The following is an 18,563-nucleotide window of genomic DNA, read 5'->3' as shown; positions in this document are numbered from 1 at the left end:
TTGCCCCGTTGGGGATGAACACAGCTTTTTGAATTAAATTAAATTTAGGAGTGCTGTTGCCTCACCTGTTTGTTACCTCCACCTGTTTCCAGTCTTTGTGCTATGCTAAAATAATCTACTGTCTGTATCTTTATTGAATGAAAGTGGTGTCCATCTTCTCATTTAACTCATCCAATGAATCAAGAACTTGGGAAAGCAATTAATAAGTGAAAATATCAAAAACGTTATTGTGAAATAGTTTTGTTTTGGTTGTTCTCTCAAAGTCAGAGTTCTCTCTGCAGGCTTTGGGGACTGATTTGAACATTGTGATCATTTTACTTTCATGCAGTGTTGATTAAACGATGCACAGCTTCTTCTTGTGGCAACAATACCAAAACAAACCTCAGTTAAATTAAATTAAAGAAAGTTCAAAGTCAAAATAATCAAATTCATGAAAATAATTTTTCTTTTTAATTATCTAAAACCCTGAGCTGGATGGCAGATATTATGCTGAAAACTGACTTTGTTGTGTCCCAATGTGTCAGGACATTGACTGCCTTCCACCTTGACTTCCTGTTAGACGTTGAAATCGTGGATTTCATCTTTCTGCATCATTAAAGCAGGGTGTTATTTGGGAGAAAAGCTTTAAACTGTCTGGCTTATGTGAAAGGATTAGGGTAATAGGAAGCTCATTCAAGAAGATGGGGAAACAAAGATGTCCTCAACCACCTTCCCTTTTATTCCCACCTGCTGTTCTGCTTTATAGCCTCCTCAGTTATATTTTACCACCTCTCAGCCCCCTCTACTGCTGAATTTGTCAAGGGACAAGGTGTATTGTTAGGATGTTAAAGAAAGACATGAACTCAGATAAGAACATTTATAGACACGGACAAATGTATTTATATGAATTGTTCCTGTGGGCAAATAGTAGGTTTGGCAGTAAATATCTGGCCGATTTCCCTTGGGTTTCTTCATTCCTAGCAGATTGGCACATTTAGATTCAATATGGTTCCTGCTGAGAGTATGACGCAAATCTCCACCAGAAACTCACAATTGTGTGCAACCCTCACCAGGCAGCTGCTCGTCTTTCATTGTCTCTGTCTTTTCTCCAGCTCCTATAAACTGTAAATGTAATGTGATACATAAGGATTTCTGTCCATAATGTATGTCTCATGACAGAACAGCTGCAGGATTCTTCAGTCATGTCTTCTCTTATTCTTATTCTTACTCTCTGAGGTAGCTCTTTGTTCAGGCTTTTATTTCAAAGAAAGAAGGTTGAAAGTTTTATTAATTCCATTATTAATTCCACTTCAATAGGATTTTCCCCTCCCTGCTCCTTTTAAATCTGCTGCATCACCCAGCAGGGCTGTGAGAGGAAGAGGATGCACAGCCTATAGTATATATTTGTATTGCCAGCAGGCTGCAGACACCCTAAATGTAAAGTGCTCTAACCACATTAAAGTGATAGTTTGGATTATTTGATGCAGGGTTGTATGAGGTACTTATTGATAGTCAGTGTGTTAGCTACAGTAATTGCTGGTTAGCATGTCTCCAGGTTAGACAAGCAGAGAGGAGTACTGACAAATCAGCAAAGCAAGGTGCTGTGTTACGTGCCACAGTGTCTGTGTGGTGCTGTGCTCTCCTGTGCCCAGGTTCTGCCCCTCCCCCCTTGTAGATTGCAGTGATTGGCATCAGGTGCAGCTGCTCTGCAATCAGGACCTGGTGCTTAAAAACCTGGAGAGTGCAGCCGATCAGGGCCAGTGGGCCATTCAGCGGACTACAGTCTGCTAGTCTGTAGACTAATCCCGGTTAGAGTACTCGTGGTGGTTGACAAGTGATTTGCTAGCACGCTTAGCTAGTGAAATCACTTGTCTTTGTGTTTCATGTGCCTTGTTACCTCCATGGTTGGCAAGCCGCCCCCCAACCCCCCCCCCCCCGCCCCGGATGTGCTTTGCTAGTTCCACCAGCTAGCAAAGGCACTTGTTGTGTTCTGTGTTTGTGTTCTTGTTAGCCTCCCTGGCTAGCATGGACACTTGTTGTTTAATTTAGTAGGTTAAGTTAACCCTTTTGTTAGTTTAATTTGTTAACTTAATTTGACACACTTTTTTAATGAAAGAACTTTTGTTTACATTTTTGTCTCAGTTCTCCTTTCTTTTTCTCCCGGGTAAATTTATTTAATGTTGCATCCCTCATCCCCTAGCCCAACTTGGGGTCGTAACATGCTGCAACAAAGGTATTTTAGCCACTTAAAAAGTCTACAGCAGCACATTGCTTGCTGTTCTCTGATTCTTCAAATCAGGGTCGTCTCAACCGGCATCTGCTGTAAGTAGCACAGTGACTATTGATAAGTACCTCATGTAACCCCACTTCAAATAATCTAAACTATGCCTTTAATGTGAGGCTTTATATGATTACAGCTTAATTATTTTGCAGCACAATAATACACTCCAGATCATTATGAAGGACTGTAACTTATAAGAAGACATGAACAGAATAACCAATAAAAATATGAAAGACCATCATTATTAGTACAGAGTGTACACTGACTCTGCACAGTGTTTGGTGTATTTACTTGGCAGTACTCTGCAGAGCTCCTCAACACAATAATTTCTCAAACATCCTAGCGCTTCATCTCTCTGTGTATGTATGCAGGCATGGTAATAGATGAGTTTAATGTTCACTGACAGCCATAGTTTCATGCTTCACTAGCTCACACTATTATTTAGGACAGACTTGTGGATTGATGTTCCAATGAAAACCAGGCGCTCGTGATCAGGTTCCTGATAGGCTACCTGAGGCAAGAAGTCTGTCTTCATTGATAGAGCCCACATCTCGCAGCTCAGCCAATCACATTAGCAGGCTCCACCACGCTGGGTAAGCTCACTGGCTGGAACCAACGGCTTTTCTATTGCCTTTAATGTACTCTTATAACCACCCAGCTTAACTCCTGTGTCTCTGATCTATATTCTGTGAGCATAGAGGGAGCTGAACATAACCAAACAAGATGAAAGAGTGGGGTGCATTGAGGTGAACGGGATGTCTAATCTGCTGTGTACTGTGATAAATGCTGGTGTATGTTAGCTGTGTGTTGCAGACTAGAACATTAATTGGTTCTTGTGTATCTCTCAAGAGCACTGAATGTTTTTTTAATCAAATCCTTATCTTATGCAGATATTTTACCTCTTGTATTCCTGCAGTATTGTAAACATGCAGAGTAGAGAGAGCAGAAACAGTGAATTGTGATGTAGTCACCAGAGGCACAGGATGTCGAGGATTTACTTGTGAGAGGAAAATAATTTTTTGAATTATTATAATATATTCCTCTTTGAACTCTCGCACTTTTCAAATCTGTGCATCATCTTATTTGGAAACTTGGAAATGTAAACACCATGCAGAACTGTCTGTTTTGGTTTCCCCCCATTCATTTCTATGGTGATGAAGTAAAACATCTCTGAATCATTATTCTGTCACCAGTAATTAGTTTCAGTTGAACATTATGTTGCTCGTAAGGTGCCATGCACCATATACACTCTCTCTAACCATAACTCTCACCCTAATCTGCAACAATTGCATCATTTGAAATGCCCTTTGGTATAGGGCTAGAAGGGAAAGTGTGTACGTTCAGAGCAATGGGCCTTGGAAGAAATGCTTGTTTGTTTTGGGGGAATGGGCTGTCATGCAAATGGGTTTTTGTTGCAATGGGACATTTCTTGGACTATTGGGATTTTGGACTAATGGACAGTCAGAACAATGGGCAGTCCTGGTTGTAGCATGCCTTGTTGGTACAATGCTATAGCAGTTAAGCAAACATTATTAAACAGACTAGACTCCCAAAAAGTGCATGTTTTGGCATGCTCCATGACTGCCTCAGCCTACGCTCTGAGCACACGCAAAAACTTGATCAGGCAAACTAGACTGTATGATACAAACATACAACATGAGATACGTTTATTTGATGTTTGTAAGCCCATCCGGGATACTAACCACACATCTTATTATATTTTTGTTGTTGGACATAATTTAGTCCATCTTGCCACTTCAGTTAGATTTTCCAGTCTTGATGGTCACTTTTAGAATTCATCTACAGTCAAGTAAAAGTTATTTGAAAATCTGCGGGGAAGTCGCAGGTGCAGCCACGCAGCAGCACAAGGAGTAAAAATTAAAAACATAAATAAAAAATGAGGCTTGAGCTGTCTTGTATGTAAATAATCATATTTAAGGCAAACATTTAATTCAGGTAAGCTTTTTTGGTTACTGTTTTGCTTGTTTATTCAAAAACTGACAAGACGACCCAATGAGAGCCAACTAAAGCCCTCATCAGACACAAAACACATGCAGGACTTAAGGGACCAAAATACCAAGTTTTTAAGGAGTCACTCACTTGGACCTTTTGTCAGATCTGTGATCAAGTCAGTATTGAAAGGCGTCTTTTAGTCGCTCCCAAATCTCTTTGTATTATCTGTAGGTTGTGTTTCTATAGGCACGTTTAGTTATTAATGGGCTAAATGTCGATGTAATGTATTTTGATATTTACTTTTACTTGCCTGGACTGGAATGTTTAATGTGTTGTACTTCCTGTAGTTACTTAATGTTTATCTTTCATTAGTCTGACTCACAGGAAGTAGCTTACTTACTTACTTAGGCCTTTGTATTCCCCGAGGTCCTGCCAATGATGAAAGCCCTCCATCCTCTCCAGTCTGCAGTCCATCCTTTTGATCCAGTTGCTGACATGACAGGACAATATTGTTTAATGTGTTGTACTTCCTAAAGGTACTTAATGTTGATCTTTCACTAGTCTGACTCACAGGAAGTAGGCTTTTGGTATAATCCTAGATTCCCCTTCCTCTGCCACTATTTTTTAAGGGCACCATTGCTGCATGCTGGGCTTAGAGCTGCCCATGATGACTGTGATTGGTTTAAAGAAATACAAGCAACCCAGAGCCCCCCCACCCCCCAAGTTAGGGTCTAGCTTTGTTAAAAAATAACTACTTTCTTCAAACTACCACAGCAAACATGTACTGCTGTTTCATAGAGCCGCACTAAAACACAGAGTGATTAGCCTTAATCATAACTGTCAGCACTGGGACTTGAAAATAAAGGAAATTTTCTGGCCGCTGGCCACATACATCTTACTTTCAGAAAGATGTTGCTCTTCATTAAGTCTCTTAATCTTTTTAGCATGTGCTCGATCCTTGTCACATTCATCCATCCTTGTGATTCTTCTTCTTTTTAACAGGTGACAAAAAATAGACAGAAAAAAGAGAGTTTAACTAATCACCTCTGCACACCTGCCCAGTCACTGTGTGAAGTGGGTGTGATTGTAAGTTTTGGAAAGCCGCAGAAATATTTCATCTGGATGGTGTGGTTTCCAGAGCCATATGAGCATCTGACAAGCAGTTCTGATCAAGTAAACTGGTGCCATTAGTCATTTATGTCAATACAGTTTCCTTCTTACAATTCATTTTGACAATGCCTCCAGATTAACTCTTGTTTATCATTTTCTGATTTGTTATTACAATCACTGAACTTGCTGTCCAATACTGTTTTCACATTTTCATAATTGCCACCAGTGAAAACACCAAAGGCCAAATGCTGCCTTCAATCTTTGTTGGAAGTGTGTTCAGCTCTCTGCAACGCTGTGCACCTACACACAGAACATAGTGAGGGAAGAAGTTCTGGATCACAGTGCTATAAGTAAATAATGGTATTTCACTTCAACTTGAAAATGAATGAATATGATGTGAGAAACAATGCTAGAAAAAGACAGATTTTCCATTATACAGTATATTATTTTATTTGAATGATTAAGTATTCAGGTCAGAGATTCAGAGAATGAATTGAAGTAAAAGTCAGCAATCATCAAGAATTCATCCTGACAGACAGATCAAGACTAGTGCAAAAAAATTGACTCTCTGTAGAGAAGCTGCTATATATTTATATTTATTCAATTATTAAATGAAAGATAATGATTAAATATTGCTATAACATCCTACAACATATTGATGCAAGTCACTTTGATTGGACATTTAAAAGGAAAAACAACATTTCAGAGGGTTGTTTTATGTTTTTTTGCCATCATAAATTACTTGAGTTTTCCTAACCCAATCTGGTGAATTTTTTCTGTCACAGAAGCTCAATATAACTGTCAAGTCACGAATGCATGCATTACATAAAATCAGTATTAACGAGCTATCAATCTCATAGTGGGATTGAAAGAGTATTGATTGTTGCCACTGAGGGAAAATATAGGGCTCAGAGCTGCTTTTCTATTTGGGGTGGTGTTTATTTCCAGTGAATGATAATAGACTGCTCTTGGTTAAGTGTGAAATTTGACTCCAACAGCTGTGTCACCTATGAAAGGAGGTGTGAATTGGATTGCTCCTCATCGTCTAGTCTGGTCTATACCGGCTGATAACGACCGGCCACCTCTGCTCTACGGTTAATATGATTGACTGCTCCACTGTCTGTTGACTAATGTAATTGTCGGCAGCTATTTTGGTGAGGACGTGATCAGTGTAATTGGCAGTGGTCCTTCCTTGGTCACGGTAGGATCAAGTCACCTCCTGGGCGCAGACAGCCACAGCAAGCTCGTGGTGGAGCTGCCGAGTGGAGCAGCCAGATCGCCCGGCGACGGTAGGCCAGCCACACCAGCAGCAGCGTCACTGTGATAAGGGAGGAGCCGACCACCAGGCTGACGATCACCAGCACCAGGTCCAGCTCTGCTGGGTCTGCAAATCAAACAGAGAAATAATCTGTCAAGAGGCACAATCACAGTAGTGATTTGTTTGCCTTAATGGAGAAAAAACTGTTTTCCATCCTCCACCACCCTGCTTTGACTAAAATATAAATATGGAGCTTCTTTCTGTTTCACAACACTATAGAAAATTAATAATATTTTTCTTTATTACATTCTTAACCCTAGAACACTAACGTCGGGTGATTTTCACCCACACGATTAGAGTCACATGATTTTCATTATGATGCTGCGGTCTGAGTTGCATGGGTTCTTGGGTAGCTTCAGCCTGCTCACTGACGTCATAAAAGGTAGGCATGTTTCCCTGCTCCCATCCACGGTTTATTCAGCAGGCACTTGTTCGGGTGATTTTCACCCAACGTTAGTGATTGAGAGTAAAATATTTTTCGGGTGGATTTTACCCGACATTAGTGTTTGTGTATAAAATCAGATGATAACAACATTCAGGTCTGCCACATTTTTGCCCCATATCACACACAGCTGTCCTGTCACAGTCCTGTCACAGACTTGGTGACTTTGGCATGCCAACAAGTAAGTAAGTAGCTAATGTTCACTTACATTAGCAGTCGTTAGCTAGGCACCTGCACCGACTGTATGTAAGGCACAAGGTAAGTTGACGTGGTCCTGGAATTTGTGTGTAACCCTTATTTAGTGTAATGGTTATGAATAAATATTACTTTATGGTCATTTCAAATGAAATTCATATGTTCAAAAATAATTCATAGTCAGCTGCTCATTTTTCCCCACTCAAAAAATGCATTTATTTGATCATCTCTTCCACAGTTGTCAGTGATGCAGGGAGACTGTGCCTTCACCAGACAAGGCTCACATGTCCCAGGAATGGATTAACAGAAGAGCAAGTTCCCAGTTCCATTATATTTTTTTTGAGGAATTCTTTGTTAACGAGACCCTAATTTTTCGCTAATTTTTGAGCCTTTTTATAGGGTCCCCCCATGATACCTTTTTTTTGGTTTGTGAGATGTTGTATTATGGAAAATAGAAGAAAAGTGCTTCAATTTGCCATGTATTGTTGTACTTTAATGTATTTTGGTGAGAAATATTTTTTATTGGGTATATTATTTCGGGTAAAATATACCCGTCGTTAGTGATAGTGTTACTAATTTTAACGTTAGTGTTCTAGGGTTAAAGAGTACATCTGGCACCCAAGGTACAGAGTATGGCTGTCACAAATAGAGACAGGCAATGATTCAGTATTCAAAATACTTATTTAATTACTATTTTGCCATTTTTATTTTGTTGGGCAAAAAAATAAGATGTAATTTGGGACAAAATACTTTGAAAGCTTGCATTTTCATATTTGCAATGCTTAAAATATTTCACTGAATATTAATTTTATTCTCAAATAAGACTTCAAGATTAAGATTTCATAGGCTTGAATAGAGGCCCCATCTTCGATCATGTTGTCTTTACACCTTGCATTAACGTATGATTTTCCACATCTGGATAACTTATCTAGATATACATCACATTTTAATACCAGGTGTAAATGGGGTGTAAGGAACACAGAGCTTCATAAAGGGTCAATTACAAATGTCTTTGATAATGTGGAGCTTTTTTCTGTTGCACAAGGACTGCCAACATTTTTTTTCTTTATTAGAAAGAGTACAACGTCTAGAGCCCAAGGTACAGAGGCAATCAGATGAAGAGCAAATATGGGCTCACGTATCCATTTTCATGTTAATTGTAGAGTGAAGACCAACATATTTGCACACAGCGAGCCACTTAATAATATCGCTCTCCACCTCACATGCTATAGATAAATGGCATGGTCATCTCTTATTTCCTGTCATGCAGCATCTCCCATATGTGCTCTATTATCTCAGATTGATCGTTTTTGTTTTAAGGCACAGCTAATGATTACCTATCTCCTCTGGGAAAGTGGAATTCTTCACTTCTTTCAACATGGGACCAAAGGATATGCGATTCCTGAGATTGGTGACAACAGCATCTGGACCCTCTAAGGGAAATGCACTCCTCTGCTGAAGGCACTGCTATAAAAGGCAAGGGGAATATGTAGCATGTGAGTATGAAAAATGATAAAGGAGCTCACAGGTAATTAACTTTTTGGAAGAAGGATAGTGTTCCTGTTTATCATCAAAAACAGCAGGAGCAATGCACAGAAATAGTAATTGAAATAATAAAAGTGCACTTCCCTGATAAATATGTCTAAAACCCCTTCTCCTTTGTGTTGTTTTTTATTTGGATAAAAGGGCAGGAGCAGAAACATCTATCTCAGAGAGCCGGAAAAAGGGTTTTAGTTTGAAAACAGCTCTCTTTCTTTAAATCCAAGCAGCTCTCTCTGAGTACTAGCTGTTCAGACAAGAGAGTTGAGATATAATGTATAGCTCTTATGTAAATGAAATGCTCCAGGAAAATTTGTAGAGCCAAGAGAGAAACTCAATTTCTAGAAAACAAAGGGGATAAGATAAATAGATTCACACAAAGAAAGTTGTGAATTATGCAGAAAACATGAAAGTTTATACTCTGTGTATACACGTATAGTAGTCTTGATAGAGTAATGCATTTTAAATGTGTTGTTGCAGGAATGAGGCCCCTGGTTTAATGTGAAAAACTGAATCATCTGAGAAGTACACATTAGAGGGCAGAGGTGAAACAGAGGATAAACCCTGGAGACTCATTCTGATGTCTGCCTTTGTAAAGCACTTCTACAGCTCTCTGATAGTGTTTCTAGTGTCTCTGTAAAACTTTGCAATACGGTGTACAAAATGTGAGAAGTTTCGAAGGAACAGGAACCATCTAATAATTAATTAATTGTTAACAAGTAGCTCCTGAATCACTCTGAGTAATGGTAGCGCAATCATCAAGTAATGAGGGACTATGTAAGCTCAGCATGCACTGTACGATTTTTGAAATGCTTTGTTTAATTCTAACTCCTCCTGTATAGGTAATGTACAGCTAAAGCTCACGATTTATGTGCTCACACTGTGTGGTCTCATCCTCCAGTCACAACCTACTGTAAGTGTTAAAACTGTACACATAAAACCATTTTGGCTATTGACAATAGTCAACGAAAGATTCAGTTGAAAGCTCCGAGGCAGGCAGAAGTTTTTCTGCCAGCAATAATGCTAACTAGGACCACATAATGCTTGCTATTTGCTTGTTTGTGTGTTTGTTTTTGCCACTGACAGGCTGAGATTGTTATTGTTAGTGTCTGACAACATTATGGAAAAGATCACGACAGTGAGAGACCTTATCTTCAAGAGTAACATTTTTTTTTTTAATAGAAACAGCTGTTTTATTGCTCTTGCCAAACTCACCAGGCTCCTTTTGCATCATTGTCAGCTTCATTCAGACTTGACAGAAACTAAATGAAAAAGAGTAAGTAATAATTAAGTAATTAGTAATGGATGAGATATGTGTTGCTCTGTGGCTGATCTGCAGTTAATCAGGAACAATTGGTGATGAGTTGATAGTGGTAACTGTTACAGGCTACTGTACTTCAGGAATTAATCATTACCAAATGATTAATTAATATAGAGTCTTCCTTACATTTTTAATTATCATGAAGGGGAAGTCTGTTCTCTATTAACTCATAATTATCTACTAGCAACTACTTATTAATGATTGATTCAATTATTACATGGTTCCCCACCTTTTCCTTAGTAACTTCTCACATTTTTGTGTACCAATTGTTTTACTGAGACTCTAAAAAACAGCATCAGAGAGCTGCAGAAGTGCTTTACAAAGGCAGACATCAGAATGAGTCTCCAGAGATTATCCTCTGTTTCACCTCTGCCCTCTAATGTGTACTTGTCAGATGATTCAGTTTTCCCCATTAAACCAGGGGCCTCATTCAGCAGCAGGAGACAGCAGTTGGGATCAATGTCCTTGGCTGCTCTGCAAGTGTTATTCTGAAACTTCACAAAGACCTTATCTGACCTTCAGAGCACATAATGACATGACAGATGCTTTAGGCTGCGTGTCGTTGGCTGTCGGCCTCAGTCTTAGTCAGAGCATCTCATTCTTTTCACATTTAAAAGGCAGTTCCTGTACCTATCAAGCTGTACCCTCTCCTTTTTTACCTTTAATATAGGAAAATCATTTATCCGGCAGTCATGCCATTCCTCCCAGTTTTTCTACCATATATGGCCATATATTCATTTACCTCTTCTCACCTTTTCTCCAGTTCCTCACTCACCTTGGTCTCCAGTCTTGCTCATCTCCCCAGCCCTTTTACATCAGCCTGTTTGCTCCTCATCTGTCTCCCTGTTTTCACAGTGTCACACCCTGTGTCACTAAATTTAAATCACTCTCACCCACTGCTCATTCTCTCATCCTCTTACACTCTGTGCACCCACACTGCAGTCTTACCCTTTCACAGTCAGAGCGGTTCCTCAGGCAGACACTGAGATCACAGTGAAGGTACACTACTGAGTAATTAATCATTTGAAAGAGACTGATGGTGAAGCTGGCACTGCTTGACAGGGCACTGGGCAGCAGCGTGATCCCCGCTGGCTCTGCTGCTAACCTGAGGCAACAACACAAAAACACAGTACAACCTTAGCAGAGTAATTTTCCCTTGAAAGAAACAGTAAAACGTTTAAGCAAAAATTATAAAATTTAGAATATCCTACACGTTAAGTCTCTTTACAGCTGTAAAACCAATCCAGCTTTACAGATCAACAAACAGGAAAACAAAAAAGCTCAAACCAGCTAGCAATCACTATTAAACGCTGAATTCAGTGAAAGTTTTATAGAAAAGAAATCATGTTTGGTAAAAGACAGCTTTCATTTATGTAGCTGGCAGATTAGTACTGATACTCATGGTACATGATGTTAATAAGTTAGCACTATTGTCTAAAATTTATTTGCTGGGGGACATTACAGAAGTCTTAAGTTCAAACTAATTTGTTTTTTTGGGTCCTAACCTCAGTTACCATGGTTACCCATATAGGCTCTGCAAGTAAGGAAGGTTCTGTAATACAGCCTCAGTACATTTACATTTGGCTAGTAATGATTTCAGAATGACATTGAATGTTTTCCTACGTTTTCTTCAATCTGTTAGCTACTATTAGCAAAAATACTGTTAGCTACCATTCGCCAGCTAGTAAGTTAGCTACAGATGGAATAATGAAAATTGGGATGGCTTAATGGTTATCCCAAAGTTAGGAAGGTTTTAAGAAGTTACAATGCTTGTAAAATAGTCTACACTTCTCCTATCTTAAGCAAGGATACAAACATTGATTTATGACGGATATGACTTTTTCTCCTAAATCAGATCCAACCCCCCAATTATATTGGTTACCAATTATCTAGGATCTGCAAGTTAGGGAGTTTCTGTAATATGTTTCCAGTTTGCTGATGTTTGGCTCAGAATGATTTCTGGCTGACACTGAATATTTTACCGTTTCCTTTATTCCACCTTGAAGAGACACATATTAAAAATATTTGTCCCAGCTTTACGGACTTGTTACAAGTGTTCTGTTCAGGTGCACATTAAAAGTCAACAGCCAGCCTATTCATATTTTGACACATTTTAGAGGTGGTTATACTGCTGCCTCTTGAAGTGTGCAGGAGTACACTGAATTTCTGTCTATCTGAGCGATGCTGCCTCACAGAGATAACACCATCAGTCTATAGCGTTCCGTTGTTACTGAGCAGAGAGAATATTCAGCTCTTAAAAATGGACCTGGCTGCAACTCCCTGGATTGATATAAATGATAGTAACGCTGCTTCTCTGGTACACACATTTGTAAGCCTGGCAAGGTTTTGTTAAGGCTGTTACAGAGGTTGAAATGATGCATTATTTATGGATGCATTTCTGTAATATTTCTGTAAAGTCAAGTTTTAACAATTTATTTTGAAAACCTCAGTGTAATTTCTACCATATTAGGTGCCAAAAAACTAAAATGCAGTCCAGATGGCTGCACATGCATCAGTAAATGTACTGTAAATTTCCCACTGTGTATATTTGCTGACCTTGCTTGTCTATGTTTAGTTTTTGTACTACAGGAAAACAGACTGGTGGAGCTATGTGTCCTTATGTTATTCTGACTGATTTAAGCCCTTTTGCCTTGAACAAAATCTCTTCTCAGTCACCCTATTTGAGCCTTTTTCTGTGTACCTGGAGAAAAGGCAGCAGGTGGAGTTGGTAATGTCAGGCTGGATGGTGGGGGACAGACAACAGGAGGTGACCTCAAGGTTTATTCGACTGTTGTTTGTCTTTAGGTTAATAACCACTCTGAGGTTCCCCATGGCCGGCACAGCATCACCGGGCTCTACACCTCTCCCCAGGTTCAAACTCATCTCCGCTGTGTAGTTCCCACTGCCACACAGGTCATCTGAAACTTCTGTTACACTGGCAACACATTAACATGATTGATATTTGCAAAAGGAAACAATGGTGTGTACTGTTTGTGCATTTACCTAATAAAATACTAAGACAGTAGATTGAGGCCATAAAGTACATTACAAATCACATTATTATATTACTGCAGAACATGGCTTGAAGTATATGCTTTAGCAAGTTTTAAAAGATTGATTTCTTACCTTCCAGGCAGAAATTTGTTTCCATCTATTTTGCTGTACTATGAACATCAACTTTAGAGAGCTGAGACTTGCTTGAGATATGTAATCCATCACAGTGAATGATTTCTCTGCTTGTATCTTTTGTCAAACTTGAGCAGGTGCTGTTTTTTGAAAAAAAATCCCCTCCGACTGAGTGTGGGTGCATTTATGGATGCTCTGGCATCTGAAAATTCAGATCAGCTGTCAAACAGTATCCTATTCTATGTAAACAAGACTCTACAGTCTACAGTCACACCTAGCAGCAGACATATGGACATGTGCTCATTGGTGCTTTGAGCTAAATTCTAGCATCAGCATGCTCATGATGACAATTGCAACACGCTGAGTTTAGTAGGTTTAATATTTACAATGTTCGCCATCTTTGTTTAGCATGTTATCATGCTAACATTTGCTAATTAGCACTCTACATAAGTACACCTGAAGCTGATTGGGTCATTGGTTTTGGTTGTAAACCAATGCTCTGGATAAAGGGGAAAAAATGACCTGATGAGTGATGGCACTGTGTGATAAGTTAGAGGGAAAATTCACCACTTTTTATGTGACTAGATTATGTGGATCACTGTTGATGGTAAATATTAATGCAATAAATTCCACATTGTGTGTTATATTGGCCAGGAAAGCTGAGTTCTTGCTGCAAAATCTTGTCACGTTGGTGAAGTTGGTGTTCAGGAAGAACCATTGGCTCTTTCGGTCAGGATTTCTAGTCTCCACCTCTGGGTAGCTCGGGGGCATACTGGATGAACATTTTTGTCAAGTAATGCTATGTTTTGGACAACAAAGAAATAGGTATAGGCTAGGGTGGTGACACATGGCAACATGGGCATGGGCATTAGAAGCTTTTATGCAATGCATCCTGGTACATGTGGGCACTGCTAAGCTTTCTTGGTCAATGTGGCACATACTAAGGAATTTATTACTACAACTGACTACATTTACCATCAGCTCGTTAGCTGATGGTAAATGTAGTCAGTTGAAGTAATAAAGCTTACACAATCTGTCTATCAGGAAAGCTCTGGGATTAAATGACCGAGAGTTAAAGCTGAGCAGGAAGAGAGCATCAGAAGGGAAACCAGAAATATTATCTGGATAAAAAAAACAATCCAGTTCCTTCCACATCAGCAAATAAAGTTATTAAGTTGAGCTTTTGTCCAGTGAGGCCAGTTCCCCAGAAACACTCTTTTTCAGGAAAGACTATCTACCCAAGAATACGTAGCTTAAAGGGGTTGCCAAGGTCACATGCATGTTTGATTATTGTCTGTTCTCTTGGTTTGATCCTCCAACATCATATCTTATAACTGCAATGCTTTAAAGCAGAAGACTCTCAAATATTGGATTTAGAAGTGACCTAAATACATCACAATGAAGCCTTTTCAGACCTGTACCTGCTCATAACTGCATTAACATGTGACAATATTAATTTAGGGGGAAAATAAAGCAGTTCACTGTGATGGATTATCTCCTTAATAGCATAACTCATGGAGAATAACCAGTATGCTTCTTTAATTTGTTAACACATGATTAATAGATAATGCTAGAATAATGAAGCACACAATTAGATTACCCAGAGAGATACAGATGAGGTGAGGTCCTCCTGTGTTTCAGCCTCAGCTCTGATTCAGACTCTGGCTCCGGCAATAACAGCCTGCGCCCAGACTCTCGTACTGCCGCCTCTTCTGTAGACACAGCACGAGCTGACCTGGTGGCATTTTGTGCTTCAAATATCTCAGCTTTGGCTGACCCTCTACTTAATTGTGTTTTGGGTTTCCTTTCAGTGAACGGTGTCTGCTCAGTAGTCTTTACAGTGGTCTGCGCTGTATTTGCTTCAGGTTCAGATAAAGTGACCCCTGTTGCAATAGCCTCCTGGGTTTCAGAGGTCTCTGTGTGAGATTGTCTTTGTGCTGTTTTCTCTACAAACTGAGGCAGCTCAAGTGTCCCACGTGTCTGCAAATGATCACTTTCAACAAGTGCTCTCCATGTTTTTGTTGAGGTTTCATAGGTCACACTCCTGGCATCTTTTGTCACTGTCTCATCAACAGTGGTGTGGTCATGATCAGATTTACTGGTGGCTGCTGAAAGCACTGCAGAGTCAATGGTTGTGGCCTGTGGTGTAGCCTTTCCAGGCACAGGACAGTCCGTGCTACAGTTGCCAATTTCTGGTTTTGTGTCAGGAGTGTGTGCTGCATTAAAATGATCTTTTCCTGTGTTTCCTGTCTTTGTTTTATGCATTTTCTCTGGGGCAGTATGATCAATCTCACCTGCTCCAATTGTTGTTTCACTAGTCTTACCTGACTTAGCACAGCCAATTGTCCTACAGCTGGTTTTATTAATAATCGCTATGGGCAAGATCGCTGCAGGTGGTACAGAATCAGTCAGAGCTCCAAGTATCACTTGACTTATTGAGGTCTTTTCAGATAATGCATGCATCTTATGTTGGCCTTCTCTGTTGAGTGTATGCACTGTGGGGGTCCTCTCATGTCTAGAATGTTTGGTTTCAAAAGCACTGCTTGTTGTCAGAGTTGTTTTGATGTCTTTAAATGATGAATATTCCATTACCACAGTGGGTGCAGTGTCATGTGCTTCTCCAGCACCGTGGGCAGCGTTTAACAAATCTGTCTGGACGACCTGCCCAGGGTCACTGACAGACCGTGTTGTCACAATCACACCAGGTGGGGTGAGATGCTGGCTTTGTTCGATAGCCTGGACAGAAATTTCATGCTCAGGCTTCTCTGCTCTCTGTGTTTCTGTTGTGTTTTCTCTTTTCTCAGCAGGGGGGAGTTTGCCAGTTGTGGGAGTTGCGGGAGTTGCGGGAGGCTCTCTCAGTGAGAAAGGCTCAACCATAAGCTCAGCATGTGCACCCTGAGGTGACTTTTCAAAAACAACTTGCACATTCTCACTAGTGGTCAGCACAGGAGTTTTTCTTGACACAATAAGACTACTTGTGCTAACAGTTGGTGCCAGAGACACAAAACCATATGTTTTAGAGGTGTTAATCTGAAAATCAGAGCTAACATTCAATATATGGTCAGCAATCTGCTGCGTGGAAATACTGGGAACCTTAGGGTCATTTCTGAATTTAATTTGTGTATTTTCACCCACAGTGCCTCGTGGTGTGGAGAGATCATGTTTCCTTTCTGCTGTTTTTGCTACATGACGCTCCATATCAGAAAAAGCATTGTTAGTCACATTGTTAGTCTGCATTTGGGGTGCTTCAGGCAGACTATATGACTCAACAGATGCAGTGGTGCCAGGTCGATCATTTGTGTCAAGCACAGGTGTAACAAAATCCTCATCTATTGCCTGCTTAATGTTGTGGGTGGTCTGAATTGCAAACATGATGGGCCTAGCACTTGTTTCATTATAACCCTCTGCCTGGGAGAGACGATTATTCTCAAGGGTAGCTTTAATTGTTGTTGTCCTGTCATTGCCATCTATGTTGAGCAGGTCATCTGTGTTACTGGCATGATGTTTACTCCTGCCGATTGTTTCTGCTATAATAGAGGAATTGTTCTTTTCATCCCTGTTTTGTGCCACTTGCTTTGTGACTACATCTTTTATTGCAAAGGTCACCATCCTTTGTAGACTGTCAATCTCAGTTTGATTTGTCTTAACAGCAGTCCCTACCAGGGACTCATCACGTCCTCCTCCATTATTTGCATTTTCAGTTTCAGAGTTGGCTCTCAATATTTCCTTTTCTAAGGCTGTCAGAGTGTAGGTGCCAGGTAAACTGTCACCCCCAAACGTCACGAGATTTAGCAGTGGTGACACGCCGCTGAGAGGAAATTGATCGGTCCTTGCTTCGGGGCTCATTGATGCCATTAAGGTCTGCATGGATCTCTGCTCGTTATCATCAACACGCGCAAGCAAAGCATCTGAACGGGCTGTCTGCTCTGACAGTTTAAATGAGCATGGCCGGCTTGAAGTCATGTCAAAAGATGATGAGGAGGAGGACAACGACAACAACAACAACTGGCTTATCTGAGAGGCAGGTTGCACTCTCTGATGCTGCGACTGGCCTATTGAGATGTGGGCTTCAAATGACAGGGCTGCAGTTGTGGGTGGCCTGGTGTATGAGTCATTAAATGTCTGCTGGTGCTGAGCAGGTTCCACTGCAGTAGATATATTCATTTCTTCAATCATGTTAGAGGTTAAGGGGTCCTTGACACTGGATTCAAACATATGTGCAGATGCAAGGTGTTCCTCTTTCTCTCTCTTATTCGCTGTTGTTGGAGGGGAATTTTCCTTTGGAACTGTCCTGAATTCATGTCGATAATCTGTGCTGTTATAAATAATTGATGCACTGAGAGTAGAAGTGTTTACTGTAAAGTGGGGCTGAGCTCCCAGGAACCCAGCTGTGATTGTCAATCTCGGAGTGGTGACTGGCAACATATTACTGATACGGTTTATGTCAGAGTGTGCTGATTTAGTTGCACTGCTGTGCGGGGAAATTGTTGGCTTCAATGCTTCACCAAGTTTTGAAGTGCTAATTCCGAATGTTTCAGAGAGTTTTGGGACTTTTTTTGGGATGCCCATCACAGAAAATGTAGCATCGACAACTTTCTGAGTACTTTCTGTAGTAAGTAAAGATGTCGTATCTCCATGCTTTGTAAGCATAGCCCTTCTGTGGGTAGACGGATGAGGTTTAATCTGTGTGACTGGCTCTCTGGGAAAAGATGTCATTCTTGATAGTTTCGGGCTCAGAGTTGAGTGTGGCGGTCTGTGATTGCTTGTCACTTTGTAGGAAAATGGTTTATTTTTCATTTCAACAATTTGTGTGATATTTTCACCCTGATGAACGGCCTTGTGCTCAGTGGCTCCCAACTGTTTAATCAAACTGTGGCAGGGAGACAGGTTTGTAGCGGTGTGCCCTTTATCTCTGTTAAGTTCTTCAGGATTAGTAGTTGGTCCAAGGGGAGCATTTGTCTTGTCCTCTTTCCCAATTTCCCTGCTATGTTTAATGTCCTCCTTGCTTGCTGTTTCCTCTATTCTAGCCTTTGGTCCTTCCTTAGTCAAAGACTCCATGTGCTTTTCAGCAACGTCTTTGGTGGAACTCTTTGTACTTATTGTAGTCACACTTTTTCTTTCAACACCTTCTTCATCCCCTTGTCTTGGTTGTTCGTTTTGTCTCAAAGTTACACCCTCCTCTCCTATGGTTCCTCCACCCTCCTCTCTGCTTGCGTTGGCCTCGTGTTTCTCCCGGTCTGTATTTTGATTTATCTCTTCTTCACTATCAATTATTTTTTCTTGTTTCCTACTTTCAGTC

At 40.3% G+C, this 18,563-nt stretch overlaps 1 protein-coding gene across 1 annotated transcript; it reads right to left on the bottom strand.

The window, feature by feature from the left end:
• Positions 1–5,944: 5,944 nt before the first annotated feature.
• On the bottom strand, positions 5,945–17,836 carry LOC146328101 (uncharacterized). The gene is made up of 5 exons (XM_084716344.1): positions 14,865–17,836; positions 12,840–13,073; positions 11,087–11,243; positions 8,616–8,745; positions 5,945–6,707 (listed from the first exon to the last, which is right to left on the bottom strand). Exons 1-5 carry the CDS (start codon positions 17,831–17,833, stop codon positions 6,520–6,522), a joined length of 3,678 nt encoding a protein of 1,225 aa, XP_084572470.1. The 5' UTR covers positions 17,834–17,836; the 3' UTR covers positions 5,945–6,519.
• Between the last annotated feature and the right edge of the window lie 727 nt (positions 17,837–18,563).

Source organism: Lutjanus erythropterus, chromosome 4, assembly GCF_056507025.1.
Source record: "Lutjanus erythropterus isolate fLutEry1 chromosome 4, fLutEry1.hap2, whole genome shotgun sequence".
Lineage (NCBI taxonomy): Eukaryota > Metazoa > Chordata > Actinopteri > Lutjaniformes > Lutjanidae > Lutjanus > Lutjanus erythropterus.
Note: the sequence above shows the minus strand (reverse complement) of the source record. Positions and strands in the feature narration are given on the sequence as shown.